Below are 14,059 nucleotides of genomic sequence, written 5' to 3' on the forward strand. Positions count from 1 at the left end.
GAGCCTGGCCAAGAGGAGGGGCCCCCATTCATATTTGCAATTCAAATTTGACTGGACTGCAGAGGGTGACTGGGAAAGAGAGGGTGGTGGAAATGGTCACATTCCTGAGAGAGTGGGATGGAAATAGTCAGTGGCAGGGGAAGAGAGGGTAGTATGGCACAGGGGACCCGCCAGCTTGTGCCAGCAGACACTCCCCATCAACTGCCAGTTGGGGCTGTACTGGGACATTGCCAAGGGCTGGCTGCCTGTCTTCTCCCTGTAGGACACACCCTGCCCTCCCCTGCCCACCCATGCTGGCCAAGAGCCAGGTGCAATGGACAGCAGGATGCCTTCTGAGTGTGTAAATAAGCAGAATCTGGTCTTGGAAACTATGTGCCCTGAGCCCATCGTCCACTGTGCTCAGCATGAGAGGTCACTGTTTGGGGGTAGAGAAATGAGGAGAGAGAAGCCTAATGCTGAGTGCTTGCCCCTATACATAAGCCATTCATATGCTGGGGGCCCACCAGGAAGTGCCCCGAGGAGGCCAAGAGGAGGAACAGTCAGGGATGGCTCCCCAAAGGGAACATAGGAGCTGAGTCTTCAGGAATGGGGAGGGTATGCAGAGACAAAGGAGAGAAAAGCCAAAGCAAGAGGATGGAATCACGCCAACAAGTGGGGCAAAAAGGGGGAAGGCACCTGCTCTGGCAATGACAAGTTCCCTTTGAGTATATCTCTGTGCCCACCCCAAGAACAGCCCTTGAGAACACCACCAGGACTTTCGTTCCCCATCACCACAAGCTGCAGGGCTCCAGAAATCCAAGTTGGAAGGGAGACAGACGGCCCCAAGCACTATAGCTGAAAGCTACTGGGAGCACTGGACAGAGCCCAGCTATGGAGCTTTGGCTTCTAGTCCCAGGCTCTGTCACTCATTTAGCTGTGTGGCCTTGGAGAAGTTGTGTAACCATTCTGGGCCCCAATGTCATCATTTGGGATAATGACCCAAAGTTCCCTGGAGTGAGGGAAAGATGAGAAATTATTTACGGGGGTGCTGACTGCATAGTGAGCAATGAGTAAGTGAATGGCAGCTGTTAGCAGCCCCAGCCGCCTGGCTCCAGACCACAGGAGACAGAATGTGTCCATGTCCATTCTGTCTCTGCCAGTTTTTGGGTAACCTTGGATGACCCATCGTCCAGCTCTGTACCTCAGTTTCCCCACATGTCTTATGGGGGTTATATTGCTTTCCTATCAATACAAGTAGTCAGACAGCAGCAAACCTACCTCAGATGCTGAATGTGGTAGCAGTAATTATTTCAGCAGCACATGGAATCAGAAACTTCTAGAACTGGGCTTCAGACCTCAGGGGCCCTATGTGGCCATCCCGGCCTCTAGCTCAGGCTCCTCAATACAGCAGGCAGTGACAGGCCCAGTGGAACTGTCCTTGCAGAGACCAGTTTCTGACTCTGGGGGGCCCATGTATCCCTGGGGTTCTGGGATAATTGGGGTCTGCAGGGATGAGGCCCTCGCTAATCCCCTATTAAAACTTGAAAGGGGCCAGGGAGCCTCCAGAATAAACTCATTAACTTTTATGGGATAATAAATGGATCCCATTAAATTCTCATTCTCCCAGTGCTGGGCCAACTTAAGCTCCAGAACCCAGAGGAGTGGGCTCCTGGTCCACAATATCCTTCAAGCCCCCCTATACCAACATGCTGTCACACCCCTTCCCCAAGCTGAGAGTTGGTGTTGCCATGAGGTGTTGCCATGAGGCCGGAACTCATCCCAGAATTTTGGGGCCTCTTCCTCTACTGGTTCCTATACCTGCCTCACTAAAGGGGAAATGCCTGGCACCTCTTCAGAGCCTGCCACAGTGTCAGGCAGCCCCACCCATCTGTGCAACGGATAGAGCAGGTAGGATAGAGCTGGTGACAGCTTACTGTCAACACATGAACCCTCCCTAAACTTAGTATGTCCTCACTCCACAGATGAGACAGGCTCAAGTGGGTAGCTCCCTGCTGAGGTCACACAAGTAATGAGTGCAAATTAGAGGTTGAAACATGAGATTTTGTGGCTGAGTTGTACAAAAATTTCTATAATAGCACTGAGGGGGCAGGCCAGCTGCCTCTGAGGTGGCACCCCTGCCTATTATGGCAGTTTCCCCAGGCAGGGGCACTGCATGATGACTCCAGTGCCACTGCACACCAGCACTGTGACCCTAGGCAGATTCCTGGGCCTCCGTGAGCCTCGATTTCCCCAACTTTAAGACAGGCAGCCTAACACCTAACGTCCTGGACGCTAGAAGAGGCCCCAGTCCTTACAGCTTCCTCTAAACACAGGTTGCCCGCCCCCCCATCCCGATCTAGATCTGGCGGGGTTGGGGTACCCGGGCCCTCATCTCTCCCCTCACCTCGCCAAGCCCTAGGAAAGGAGGCAGGGTAACTGGCCCTCCCTGGGAGTCCCAGCCTGGAGATGAGGGGAGGAGCCTCCAATCCCAAGAGGGGCCACAGGGGGGCGGCGCGGGCCAGGAGGCGGGAGCGGGAGAGAATCCACCGGGGAGGCATCCTGAATGGCTCATTAGTGCCGATGAAAGCCTTTTTTCATTTCGTCTAAATACTTTAAACAGGGCTCCCTCCGATGTCTATTTGCATAGCTTAAGAGCTAATGCGGGGGGAGGGCCCGGGCGGCGGCTGGGCCAAGCCAGGGCTTGGGGCTGCCGGGAAGCTCCTGGGCCTCATCTGCCGAGGGGGTGACGGTGGGGAAGGGGCGGGGTGGACCCCGCGCACCCGGGAGGCCACCCCAGCCCAGAGGAAGGGGAGGGGAGGGCGGCTCGGTCCCCGCCCGGTGTCTGGCTCCAGGTCACAGAGCGATCTTGCTGTGGGCCACCGACCTGCAGAGCCTTGGCCATCCTTTTCATGAATGGTGCAGTATTAGCCCTGTTTTATGGATGAGGATCTGATAGCCTCACACACGCTGCCACCCAACAGAGATAATGGTCCCCCAGAGAGGAGACCCACACACACCAGCCCCTCATAGCCTAGGGGTCTGTCTCAGTCTTGCCCTCACTGGGGGCTGCCTCCCTCATCCTCGAGACACTGTTAGAGTATCCAGATTGTCACACAAACCTTACAAGGTGTCCGGTTTACAGCTGAGGAGGCAAAAGCTCTGAAAAGCCACTTGCCACAACTCATGTGACTTTTAAGTGGCAGAACTGACACTTGAACCTAGCTCTGTGTGAACTGTGTGCCCTTGCCTTGCAGAAAGTGCTGCTGGGTCTCCAGTTGGGCCTACAGGCTCAATGTGCTTCTGGCACTGGGTGGGGGCTCCCTAGGAGCCAGCCAGAGACTTGCTGAAGGCCTAGTTCAGCTCAGGCTCAATCCAAGGACAAATGCCAGGTCTGGCCTTACATCCACGTCCAACTTCTTGAGACCTTGGACAAGTCCATTCTTCTCTCTGGGCCTCAGTTTCCTCAATAGGGTAGAATGTTCTCTGTTGGGTAGCTCCAGTCTCTTTCTCCCATGGGGCAGGCTGGTATCTGGAAAGACTTTAGGTTTTGAGACTAGATCAATGTAGGTTTAATTTCAGCTTCTTCACTGTCAGACTTCAGACAAGTCCTCACCTCACCTCTGTAGGCTTCAGCCTTCCGGGTTTCTTTTTTCTTTCTTTCTTTATTCTTTCTTTTTTTTTTTTTTTTTTTTTGCTTTTTTGAGACAGAGTTTTACTCTGTTGCCCTGGATAGAGTGCTGTGGCGTCATAGCTCACAGCAACCTCAAACTCTTGGGCTCAAGAGATCCTTTTGCCTCAGCCACTTAAGTAGCTGAGACTACAGGTGTGCCCCAGCAAAATGCTACTTTTTTCCTATCCTTAGTAGAGATAGGGTCTCACTCTTGCTCAGGCTGGTTTTGAACTCCTGAGCTCAAGCAATCTTCCCACCTCGGCCTCCCAGAGTGCTAGGTGAGCCACTGCACCCAGACAAGCTTCAGGTTTTTATGTAGTAGGAATAATATTCCCATCTCACAGAGTCCACAGTGTCAATTAAATAATACAGAATAATAAATAATATAGAAGGGCCTGACAGAGTATGTATTCCACACTCCCCCTTTGTCAGTCCCTGTACCCTTGAACTAACTTAGTCAGTCTAGGCAGAGAGAAGCCCATGATCTCCTGGCCACAACCTTGGGAACCTGAGTGACAGGTCACAGAACCCCAGGCCTCCAACAGAATCAACCAGGGTGTCTGGAGATGCCCTTTTCAGAAATGGCTTGTCTCCTGGAGATTATCTCCTCTCTAACAGTGGGTAGCACTGCTGGGACCAAGTGTCAGCTGATTTTGGAATCAATTTGCTCGTTTGCTATGCTATCTCGATCTCATTTAACCAAGTGCTCAGTCCCCCCAGATAACACAATCAGTGCAATCGACAGTGATGGGAGGTGCCCATTAGCTCTGCTCCATTCACTGCCCAGCACCCACCTGGCAGGCGATGGGAAGAGTTGTGCCCTCTTTGGTGATTTCTTAAGTCAGAGGCTCTCTGGTCATGCCTTTCTTTCAGTTAAGAGTCCCACAGATACCCACCTGAGAGCCAAGGGCCACATCTCTTATTGGGCAATCCTGGAGGGGCACATGAGCAATGTACAACTCTAGGGGGCTCCAGTCTATGTAATGAGAAAGGCTCCTCATGCCATACTAAGATTGGTCTCAGCATGCCTGGCAAAGGCTATCGACATCTGGGGAGGGGGCAAAGTGAGTCGCCCTGTCCGGGCATGTCACAAGCATTGCCTGGCCCCTCCATTGCTGATTCAGATAAAAGACACAGGGCACTGGTGGACCATCTGCTCTGTGGGTATGGGCCTGGCTGGGCATCCAGTTTGGATACTGTGTTGTCAGGGCCTGGCATGGAATGCCAGAGCACAGATGGGCTGCTTCAGTGGGCATCTCAGGAGACTGCAGTTGGCCCTGGTTTCTCAGGGCTTTAGGATACCAAGGCCCCTCTGACCCAGAGGAATGGTAAGCCCTCCAACCTGTACCTGCCTCCTGCACCCCAATTTCCTCCCTGCTTCCATTTGTCTGACACATCAGAGATGCTATGATCTCCTGAACAGAACGTAGGCCATCTGCCGCTTCCTCACGCCTGCCAATCCATGGGGTGGGTGTGAGCCTGTGGAATGACAGCCCCATCACCAGACATGCGGAGGAAGCGACCTTCTCCTTGCAAACTCTGTTATCTCGCCCTGGCTCTGTTTTCCCTTCAAGTCCTCATGCAGCCATTTTGAGAGCTATAAGGATCTCAAAATATCCTTCCAGCCTTCTCAGAGCTGGCAAAATTGTATGTGAGCTGAATCTGGAGCCAGCATCCATTAACCTTTTCTTGCCAGTTAAGGATCTGGGGATCTTAGGGGGCCACAAGCAGAATACGCATCATCTCTCTAGCTATGTGGTTGACTAAGTCAACATAATCAAAAACAGAGCAGTCTGTACCCAGAGATAACAAATCATTTTCATCTTCCATGGCCTATCTAATTGATTAGTACTGGCTGCCTGAATGACTGTGTTGAGAAGGATTCTGAAGTCCCATATGGTGTTAGCAAAAAATAACCAAAATCGATTAGCAATGTCTGCCATAGATTAGAGGGTAGCCTGCCAGATATCCATCATATCCCTATTTTAGACCCTACCCTAAATGGAACCTGACTAATGTTACAAGAAAGGAAAAAGGAACTCAGAGGGAAATATCAAATAGGGAAGGGAAGTAATATGCATATTATCTCAGTCAATCCTAAAAAAGAAACCTCATTTTATAGATGAGAAAACTAAACTAAGGTTCAGAGAGTTTAGATTATTTGCCTGAGGTTTCACAGCCCCAGAGTGATGGATCTAGGATTTATTATTATTATTATTTTTTTTTTTTTTTTGTGATGAGGTCTCACTCTATCACCCAGGCTGGAGTGCAATGGTGTGATCATAGCTCACTGAAGCCTCAAACTCCTAGGCTCCCCTCAGTCTCCCAAGTAGCTAGGAATATGGGCACATGTCACCATCCCTGACTCATTGTTTAAATTTTTTCTAGAGACTGGGTTCTCACTATGTTGCCCCTGCTGGTCTTGAACTCCTAGCCTCAAGCTATCCTCCTCCATGCCTGGTCAGGTTTGGGATTTGAAGCCCTATCTACCTACCTCTAGAGTTTAGCACTTCCCATTGTACTCACTTTACTCCTCTAGAAGATCCTAAAAACTGGAAAGGGTATGAAAGAAATTATTTTCTGAGATGTGAGAGACCTGGGACCTAATGGGATCCTAACAAAGAAATCATATACCCATGAAGAAATCTTTTTTTGAGACAGAGTCTCACTTTGTTGCCCTTGGTAGAGTGCTGTGGCGTCACAGCTCACAGCAATCTCCAACCCCTGGACTTAGGCGATTCTCTTGCCTCAGCCTCCTGAATAGCTAGGACTACAGGTGCCCGCCACAATGCCTGGCTATTTTTTCTTTCTTTTTTTTTTTTTTTTGCCAGGGCTGGGTTTGAACCCGCCACCTCTGGCATATGGGACCGGCGCCCTACCCCTTGAGCCACAGGCGCCGCCCATTGCCTGGCTATTTTTTGTTGCAGTTTGGCCGGGGCCGGGTTCAAACCCACCACCCTTGGTATATGGGGCTGGCCCCCTCCCAACTGAGCCACAGGCGCTGCCCTACCTATGAAGAAATCTAAATCAAAATCCAAAATATATGACACACTGCCTGAGGATAATGAACAGCAGTTTCTCTGAGAATAGGAAATGAACTTGAATGCCCCATAATGTCAGGCAGAAGGGTCAGTTTGGTGGAAAATAGTACTCTTGCTAAGGTTCTCATCTCAGGTTTTTCTTTTTTGTGTGTGTGTGGTTTTTGGCTGGGGCTGGGTTTGAACCCACCACCTCCAGCATATGGGGCCAGCACCCTACCCCTTTGAGCCACAGGCGCTGCCCTCTCATCTCGGTTTTTCAACTGGCTGTGTGACTTTGAGCAAGTCACTTTCTTTCTCTGGCTGATTTTCTTCTTCTTTTCTTTCTTTCTTTCTTTTTTTTTGGGGGGGGGACAGAGTCTCACTTTGTTGCCCCTGGTAGAGTGCTGTGGCGTCATAGCTCATAGCAACCTCAAACTCTTGGGCTCAAGTGATTCCCTTGTCTCAGCCTCCCAAGTAGCTGGGACTACAGGTGCCTGACACAACACCCGGGTATATATTTTATTTTTAATTTTTTTTAGAGACAGGGTCTTGCTGTTGCTCAGGCTGGTCTCGAACTCCTGAGCTAAGGCAATCCACATGCCTCAGCCTCCCAAAGTGCTGGGATTACAGGCATGAGCCACCACGCCTAGCCTTCTGGCTGATTTTCTCATTAGAAAAATAAGACCTTTGCACTACGTTTAGGGATGGCAACTATTTATTTGACATCATGTCATTCTGAGGTATCAGGCATGACAGCCTGAAGAAGGATTCTGAGGCTAAATCTGAAAATAGCAGGAAATTGTGCAATGATTGACTAGTAATGTCTGCCTCTGGTGCTGGATGAGAAAAAAATCTCATGTGCCATCTTTGCTGTATATGCTATCATTTCACTTCTAGCTTTAACATTCAATAGCTCTATGATTCTTAGCATACCCCTCAATGCTCTGTCAAAAGAGAGATGGATCTCCTACTACGTGATCTAGGCATAATGCTTACTGTGGCACAGGGGAAAAACCTCTGATCATCTTTTATTATTTCAGGACTCTCCTCCCAGGCCCCAACCATGGAGAAAGGGCATGCCCTGGGCATCGAGGAGACAGATGGGGAGATGACAGCAGCCCCCACACCTGAGCACCCAGAACGAGGTGTCCACTTCGTCACAACAGCCCCCACCTTGAAGCTGCTCAACCACCACCCACTGCTTGAGGAATTCCTACAAGAGGGTCTGGAGAAGGGAGAGGAGGAGCTGAAGCCAGCGCTGCCCTTCCAGCCTGACCCTCCTACACCCTTCACTCCAAGTCCTCTTCTCCGCCTGGCCAACCAGGACAGCCGCCCTGTCTTTACCAGCCCCACTCCAGCCATAGCTGAAGCACCCACTCAGCCCCAGTCCAGGGAGGGACCCTGGATCCTAGAGTCAGGACCCCCTGTGCTTCATATCACAGCTCCCTTACTTCCAGGGCCCAGTATGGCAGTGCCCACCCTAGGCCCAGGGGAGAGACTGAGTTCTACATCCCCCAGCAGAGCCTGGACTCCAACCCAAGAGGGTCCTGGAAACCTGGGCAGGCCATGGGATCCAGAGGTTGTGTCCCAGCCCACAGGGCTTGGGATGGAGGGGATCATTGCCACCTCCACAGCTTCAGGGGATGACGAGGAGACCACCACCACCACCACTATCATCACCACCACCATCACCACAGTCCGGTCACCAGGTCAGCTACCTGTTGGCTTACAGATCTGGAAGTGGGGGTGAAAAGAACTTTAGGGGCCCTAAAAGCCTCCATCTCTGATACCATGTCAGCCTGCCCTGCCCTTCAGCATTAAGGGCCAGCTTGCCAGAGGCATGTAGATTGGAACCAGATAGACATGGGTTCACATTCTGATTCTTCCAACTGTAATATGACCCTAGGAATTTTATTTATAGAGCCTCATCTGTAAAACAGCAATCAGAAAAAATGGCCCATTGAATCATTGTGAGAACTGAAATAAGATTGCACACAGTATATACTCAATAAAAGGCAGTCCCTGGTTAGGGCACTGGCCATATACACCAGAGTTGGTAGGTTCAAACCTGGCCCAGGTCTGCTAAAACAACAATGACAACTGCAACAAAAAATAGCGCCCGTAGCACAGTGGTTACTGTGCCAGCCACTTACACCAAGGCTGGCGAGTTAGAACCCAGTCAAACAACAATGACAACTGCAACAAAAAATAGCTGGGTGTTGTGGTGCCTGTAGTCTCAGCTACTTGGGAGGCTGAGGCAAGTGAATCGCTTAAGTCCAGGAGTTTGAGGTTGCTGTGAGCTGTGACACCACCGCACTCTACTGAGGGTGACATAGTGAGATTCTGTCTCAAAAAAAAAAAAAACAAAAGGGCTGGGCATGGTGGCTAACACCTGTAATCCTAGCACTCTGGGAGGCCGAGGTGGGTGAATTGCTTGAGCTCACAAGTTGAAGACCAGCCTGAGCAAGAGCGAGATCCCCGTCTCTACTAAAAATACAAAAATTGAGGCAAGAGGATCACTTGAGCCCAAGAATTGGAGATTGCTGTGAGCTATGACGCCAAGGTGCTCTACCCAGGATGACAGCTTGAGACTCTGTCTCAAACAAACCAAAAAAGGAGTCCCTTCTTTCAACAGGGGGATAGACATCCCAAGAGGTGGGCTTTATCCACACACACGCATACAGCAGTTCAGCCTTAATTGAACCCACTTTTTTTTTTTTTGAGACAGAGTCTCACTATGGCATGGCATCACAGCTGACAGCAACCTCAAAGTCTTGGGCTCAAGCTATTCTCTTGCCTCAACTTCCCAAGTAGCTGGGACTATAGGCACCTGCCACAACACCCAGCTATTTTTTGTTGCAGTTGTCATTGTTGTTTAGCTGGCCGGGGCCGGGTTCAAATCCCACCCTCGGGGTATGTGGCTGGCACCATAACCACAGTGCTACAGGCACCGAGCTAGTTGAACCCACTTCACCAGAGCTGAACTTAGCCTTGTGTCTCCTCCTGCCTCCCAGGCCTCTGTAGCTGGAATTTCTCAGGCCCAGAGGGCTCTCTGGACTCCCCGACAGCCCCCAGCTCACCTCCTGACGTTAGCCTGGACTGTTTCTACTACATCTCTGTCTACCCTGGCTATGGTGTGGAAATCAAGGTGAGTGACCTGGATCTGGCAAGGGCAAAGCTGGGTCTAGCACATTATCCTTCTCCAGAAGGGCACCTGCTATGAGAAGAGGTGGGGATGCTTAGAGGCATCAGTTGTGGGGTGCTAAGGCCAGGACTGAGAGATGGACCTAAAACATGGTTGGATTCTGTTCTGTGTGCCAGGAAGTGGAAGGCTAGTGTGCCACTCAGCAATGCCTTAGGCTGAGAGAGGCTGTGGGAGGGCCCGCTGTGCCCATCCTCTTCCCCTAGGGGTTTGATCAGGGCCTTAGAAGAGCCTGAGGAGTGGGGCGGCGCCTGTGGCTCAGTCGGTAAGGCACCAGCCCCATATACCGAGGGTGGCGGGTTCAAAGCCGGTCCCAGTTGAACTGCAACCAAAAAAAATAGCTGGGCGTTGTGGCGGGCGCCTGTAGTCCCACCTACTCGGGAGGCTAAGGCAAGAGAATCGCTTAAGCCCGGGAGTTGGAGGTTGCTGTGAGCTGTGAGACTCTGTCTCTACAAAAAAAAAAAAAAAGAAGAAGAGCCTGAGGAGACTCAAGCATTGGATGGGCAGGGGATAGGGTAAGCATAAACTCTGCTTCTGAATCTATGTGGCTGGGTAGAGAGAAGGGAGAACTGCCTGATTGCGTCTGAGAGCTATGGAGCTTTATCCACCCATTCATTCATTCACTCCTTCAGCAAATACCCCCTGAGCAGCTCTCTGGGCTGGGCCCTGTGGGGGCTCCTGGGATGCAGAAGTGGGGATGACAGACATGGCTGCACCATCAGAGAGGTGACCGGGTGGTAGGGGAGTCAGACCTACAGCCCAGCCTCCTGTTGCCAGCCTCCCTGGGATATCTCATCCTCCCACCTTAAGATTAAGACTTTCTCTTAATCCTACAGCCTGAGCCTGCAAGTCCTCACAGATGTCCCACATGCTCATCTACCTCCACAATCCCAAATCTTCCTTTTTGTCTCTAACATCTGCTTGCCACCCAACTCTGTCAGGTCAGAAAACAGTACAAGGAGGGGGCGGTGCCCGTGGCTCAAAGGAGTAGGGCGCCACCCCGTATACTGGAAGTGGTGGGTTCAAACCCAGCTCCGGCCAAAAACTGAAACAAACAACAAAAAAACCCCACACAGTATGAGGATAACATCCCCTCTGCCCTTCCCTCTCCTCCATCCAGTCCCATCAACTCATCCCCAATGTTCTGTCACCATGAGACTCCCCCAAACTCTCAAATCTGCCTACTTCTCTCCTTCCATCTCCCACAAGCACAGTGGTCCAGCCCCATTACCCTTCCCCTAAAGATGCAGTAGCTGCCTCACTGGTCTCCCCACTCACTCTTGTTCCCTGCTACCCAACCCCCCCACCTATACTGCAGTCATTTTTCTCACATGAAATCAGTCCTTTCCCCATGTTCCCCCAGGGAACAAAGGTCCATCTCTGGCCACTTCTTCCCTTGTTCTCTACTCCTCTTTGCACTGAACAGCTTATAGATAGCTGAATGGGCTGAGCCATCTTTCCCCACAAGCTCAATTGCACATGCTGATCCCTCTGCATGCAAGAGTTGTCCCACCACCCCCTCCCCTAGGGCTCATCCCTGCTATCACCTTCTCTGAGACGACTCTCCTGATCCCCTAACCCAGTTCACCCCTCCAAATAGCTCTTCACTCTACCCTCTATTTTTTTTTTTTTTTTAGATAAGTGTCTCTTCTGTTGCCCAGTCTAGAGTGCCCAGGCATCAGTGTAGCTCACAGCAACCTCAAACTCCTGGATTCAAGCAAGCTATCCTCCTGCCCCGGCCTCCCAAATAGCTGGGACTACAGGTGCATAGCATGACACCCAGCTAATTTTTCTAAGTTGTGTGTGTGTGTGTGAGAGAGACAGAATCTCACTTTGTTGCCCATGGTAGAGTGCCATGGTGTCATAGTTCACAGCAAGCTCAAACTCTTGGGCTCAAGCGATCCTCTTGCCTCAGCCTCCTAAGTAGCTAGGACTATAAGTGCCTGCCACAACGCCCAGATAGATTTTAGAGATGGGGTTCTAGCTTTTGCTAAGGCTGGTCTCAAACTCCTAAGCTGCAAACAATCCACCCTTCTTGGCCTCCAAGAGTGCTAGGATTACAGGCATGATCCACTGCACCCAGCTTTTTAAAGTTTTTTAGTAGAGACCAAGTCTCACTGTTTTTTGGGGTTTTTTGAGACAGAATCTCAAGTGGTCACCCTGGGTAGAGTGCTGTGCCATCACAGCTCACAGCAACCTCAAACTCTTGGGCATAAGCGATCCTCTTGCTTCAGCCTCCCAAGTAACAGGGACTACAGGTGGCCGCCACAACGCCCAGCTATTTTTGTTGTTGTTGCAGTTGTCATTGTTGTTTAGCTGGCCCAGGCCAGGTTCGAACTCACCAGCCTCAGTGTATGTGGCCAGCACCTTACCCACTGAGCTGCTGGCACTGCCCCCGAGTCTCACTTTTACTAAGGCTGTTCTCAAACTCCTGAGCTCAAGTAATCCTCCCGCCTTGGCCTCCCAGAATGCTAGGATTATAGGTGTGAACCACCACACCTGGCCTTGCCCTCCATTGATCTGTTTATAGCCATCCACCTTCCCAGCTTGACTGAGCTCCTTGTGGGGTGCCTTGTAGTATAGGGCCTCCATGATGTGTACTCCATGGAGTAGGATGTGTACTCCATGAACTGAGTGAATGACTGGACAAAGGAAGATATGAAGGAATAGAGGAATAAAATTTGACCTGGATCTTGGAGACTGATGCAGTGGGGAGGAGAGGAATTCAGCCCAGCAGAGGTAATCAGGCAGGGGCCTAAAGAGTCTGGGCAGCAGGGCAGCATGGCCTGCCACCACCTCCCAGCCTGCGTCCTACCGATTCCAATTCCTGTGTGCCCCTGGATCTGAGCCTGGAGCCAGCTACAATTGTCCTGGGGCAGTGCCCCCAGCCCTCCCCTCTGGGGACATCAGGTCCAGGTCTCTGAGCAGAGGGGTACCCCTCTCCCACCCTTGGTGGGCTCCTCCTGTTCTTTCTACAACTGTTTGGTTCTGCTTTGCCAAGCCTGGTGCCCCTCACTCTGGGCCGACTGGGAGGGTAATTAGGAACAGCCACCACCCCCCTCCCCAAGCCATTAGCACTCAGCGCCGCTTAATTAAGGTAATTAATGTAAAATCATCACCTAATGAGAGGTGGCACCGGCTGTGGCTCACTGGGTAGAAGGCGCCAGCTGCAGGTGCAGGGAAGGGGGTGGGAGGGGGCAGATGCCAGGCTGGGTGCCATCCAGTGCCCCTACTTGTCCCCCAAGCCTACCACCCCCACTGAAAGGCCACTGAACAAGGTTGGGCCCAGCCCTGGTACCCTCCACAATGGGACAAGATGCTGGCTCCAGCTGCCCCCACCTGAGTCCAGGCACAACCTTGCCCTGGATGCCACCCCCTCACTCAAGCACCATGTCTGTTGTCTGGGGCTGCCACATTTTTTTCATAAGAATGCAGAAGCTGTTACCAGGCAACCTTGAGAGGAAGACCTGCCACAGCCCTGGATTGCTGTCAGGAAATGTGGCAGACGCTGGTCCCACCCTCCACCTCAGCAGCATGGGGACAGAATCCTTGGGAACCCTGTTGGCCTTGATGGCCTGAAATAGAGTTTGATGCTATGGCTGGGGAGTGGGGGGACAGAGTGGTCAGAGCTGGGTCAGCACCCTATTTGGGGAAGGAGCAAGAGACAGAACCATGACTAAAGTAAGATTTAAGGTTCTTCTCTTTCCAAAGCCAATTCGGGCAACCTCCACTCTCACCCAGGTCTCCTGGCCAAGCCAAAAGGCCACTTGGTCACTGAAAACCAATACCCACCAAACAGCTGGGGAAACTGAGGCCCAGGCAAGGAAAGGGAATTGCTTGATGTCCCTCAGTTAATCACTAATAGATTCTGATGAGTGGATTTGTTCTAAAGTATAAATTGAGCACTTACCATGTGCCAGGCTCTGTGCTGGGCACTGAGGACACATACTTTCATGTTTAGAGTGATAGAGATTATAAGCAATGACCACAAAATGCTCAGTGTTGGTGGGGATGAGCATGGGAAATACAGGAGCAGTGGCAATTCCAGGTTGGGCACACCCCACCAGTCCTAGGACCAGGGACGGCTACCTGGAGGTGATGACCCTGCTCTGCAGCCTTAGGATGAGAAGCCAGCAGCCATACCTGGGCTGAGAGGCAGCAGGTGTGGCAGGCCAGGCCCTTGAAGGC

General features: G+C 51.5%; 1 protein-coding gene across 5 annotated transcripts in view; it reads left to right on the forward strand.

Annotated features, from left to right (window-relative positions):
- Nucleotides 1–14,059, forward strand: part of SEZ6 (seizure related 6 homolog) — a 61,304-nt gene that overhangs the window by 16,445 nt on the left and 30,800 nt on the right. For all 5 annotated transcript variants that reach the window (XM_053569629.1, XM_053569630.1, XM_053569631.1 and 2 more), the window contains exons 2-3: nucleotides 7,710–8,378; nucleotides 9,684–9,817. In XM_053569629.1, the coding sequence (XP_053425604.1) occupies nucleotides 7,710–8,378; nucleotides 9,684–9,817 (803 nt within the window). The remainder of the gene's footprint in view (nucleotides 1–7,709; nucleotides 8,379–9,683; nucleotides 9,818–14,059) is intronic.

The sequence above is a fragment of the Nycticebus coucang genome, chromosome 18, assembly GCF_027406575.1.
Source record: "Nycticebus coucang isolate mNycCou1 chromosome 18, mNycCou1.pri, whole genome shotgun sequence".
NCBI lineage: Eukaryota > Metazoa > Chordata > Mammalia > Primates > Lorisidae > Nycticebus > Nycticebus coucang.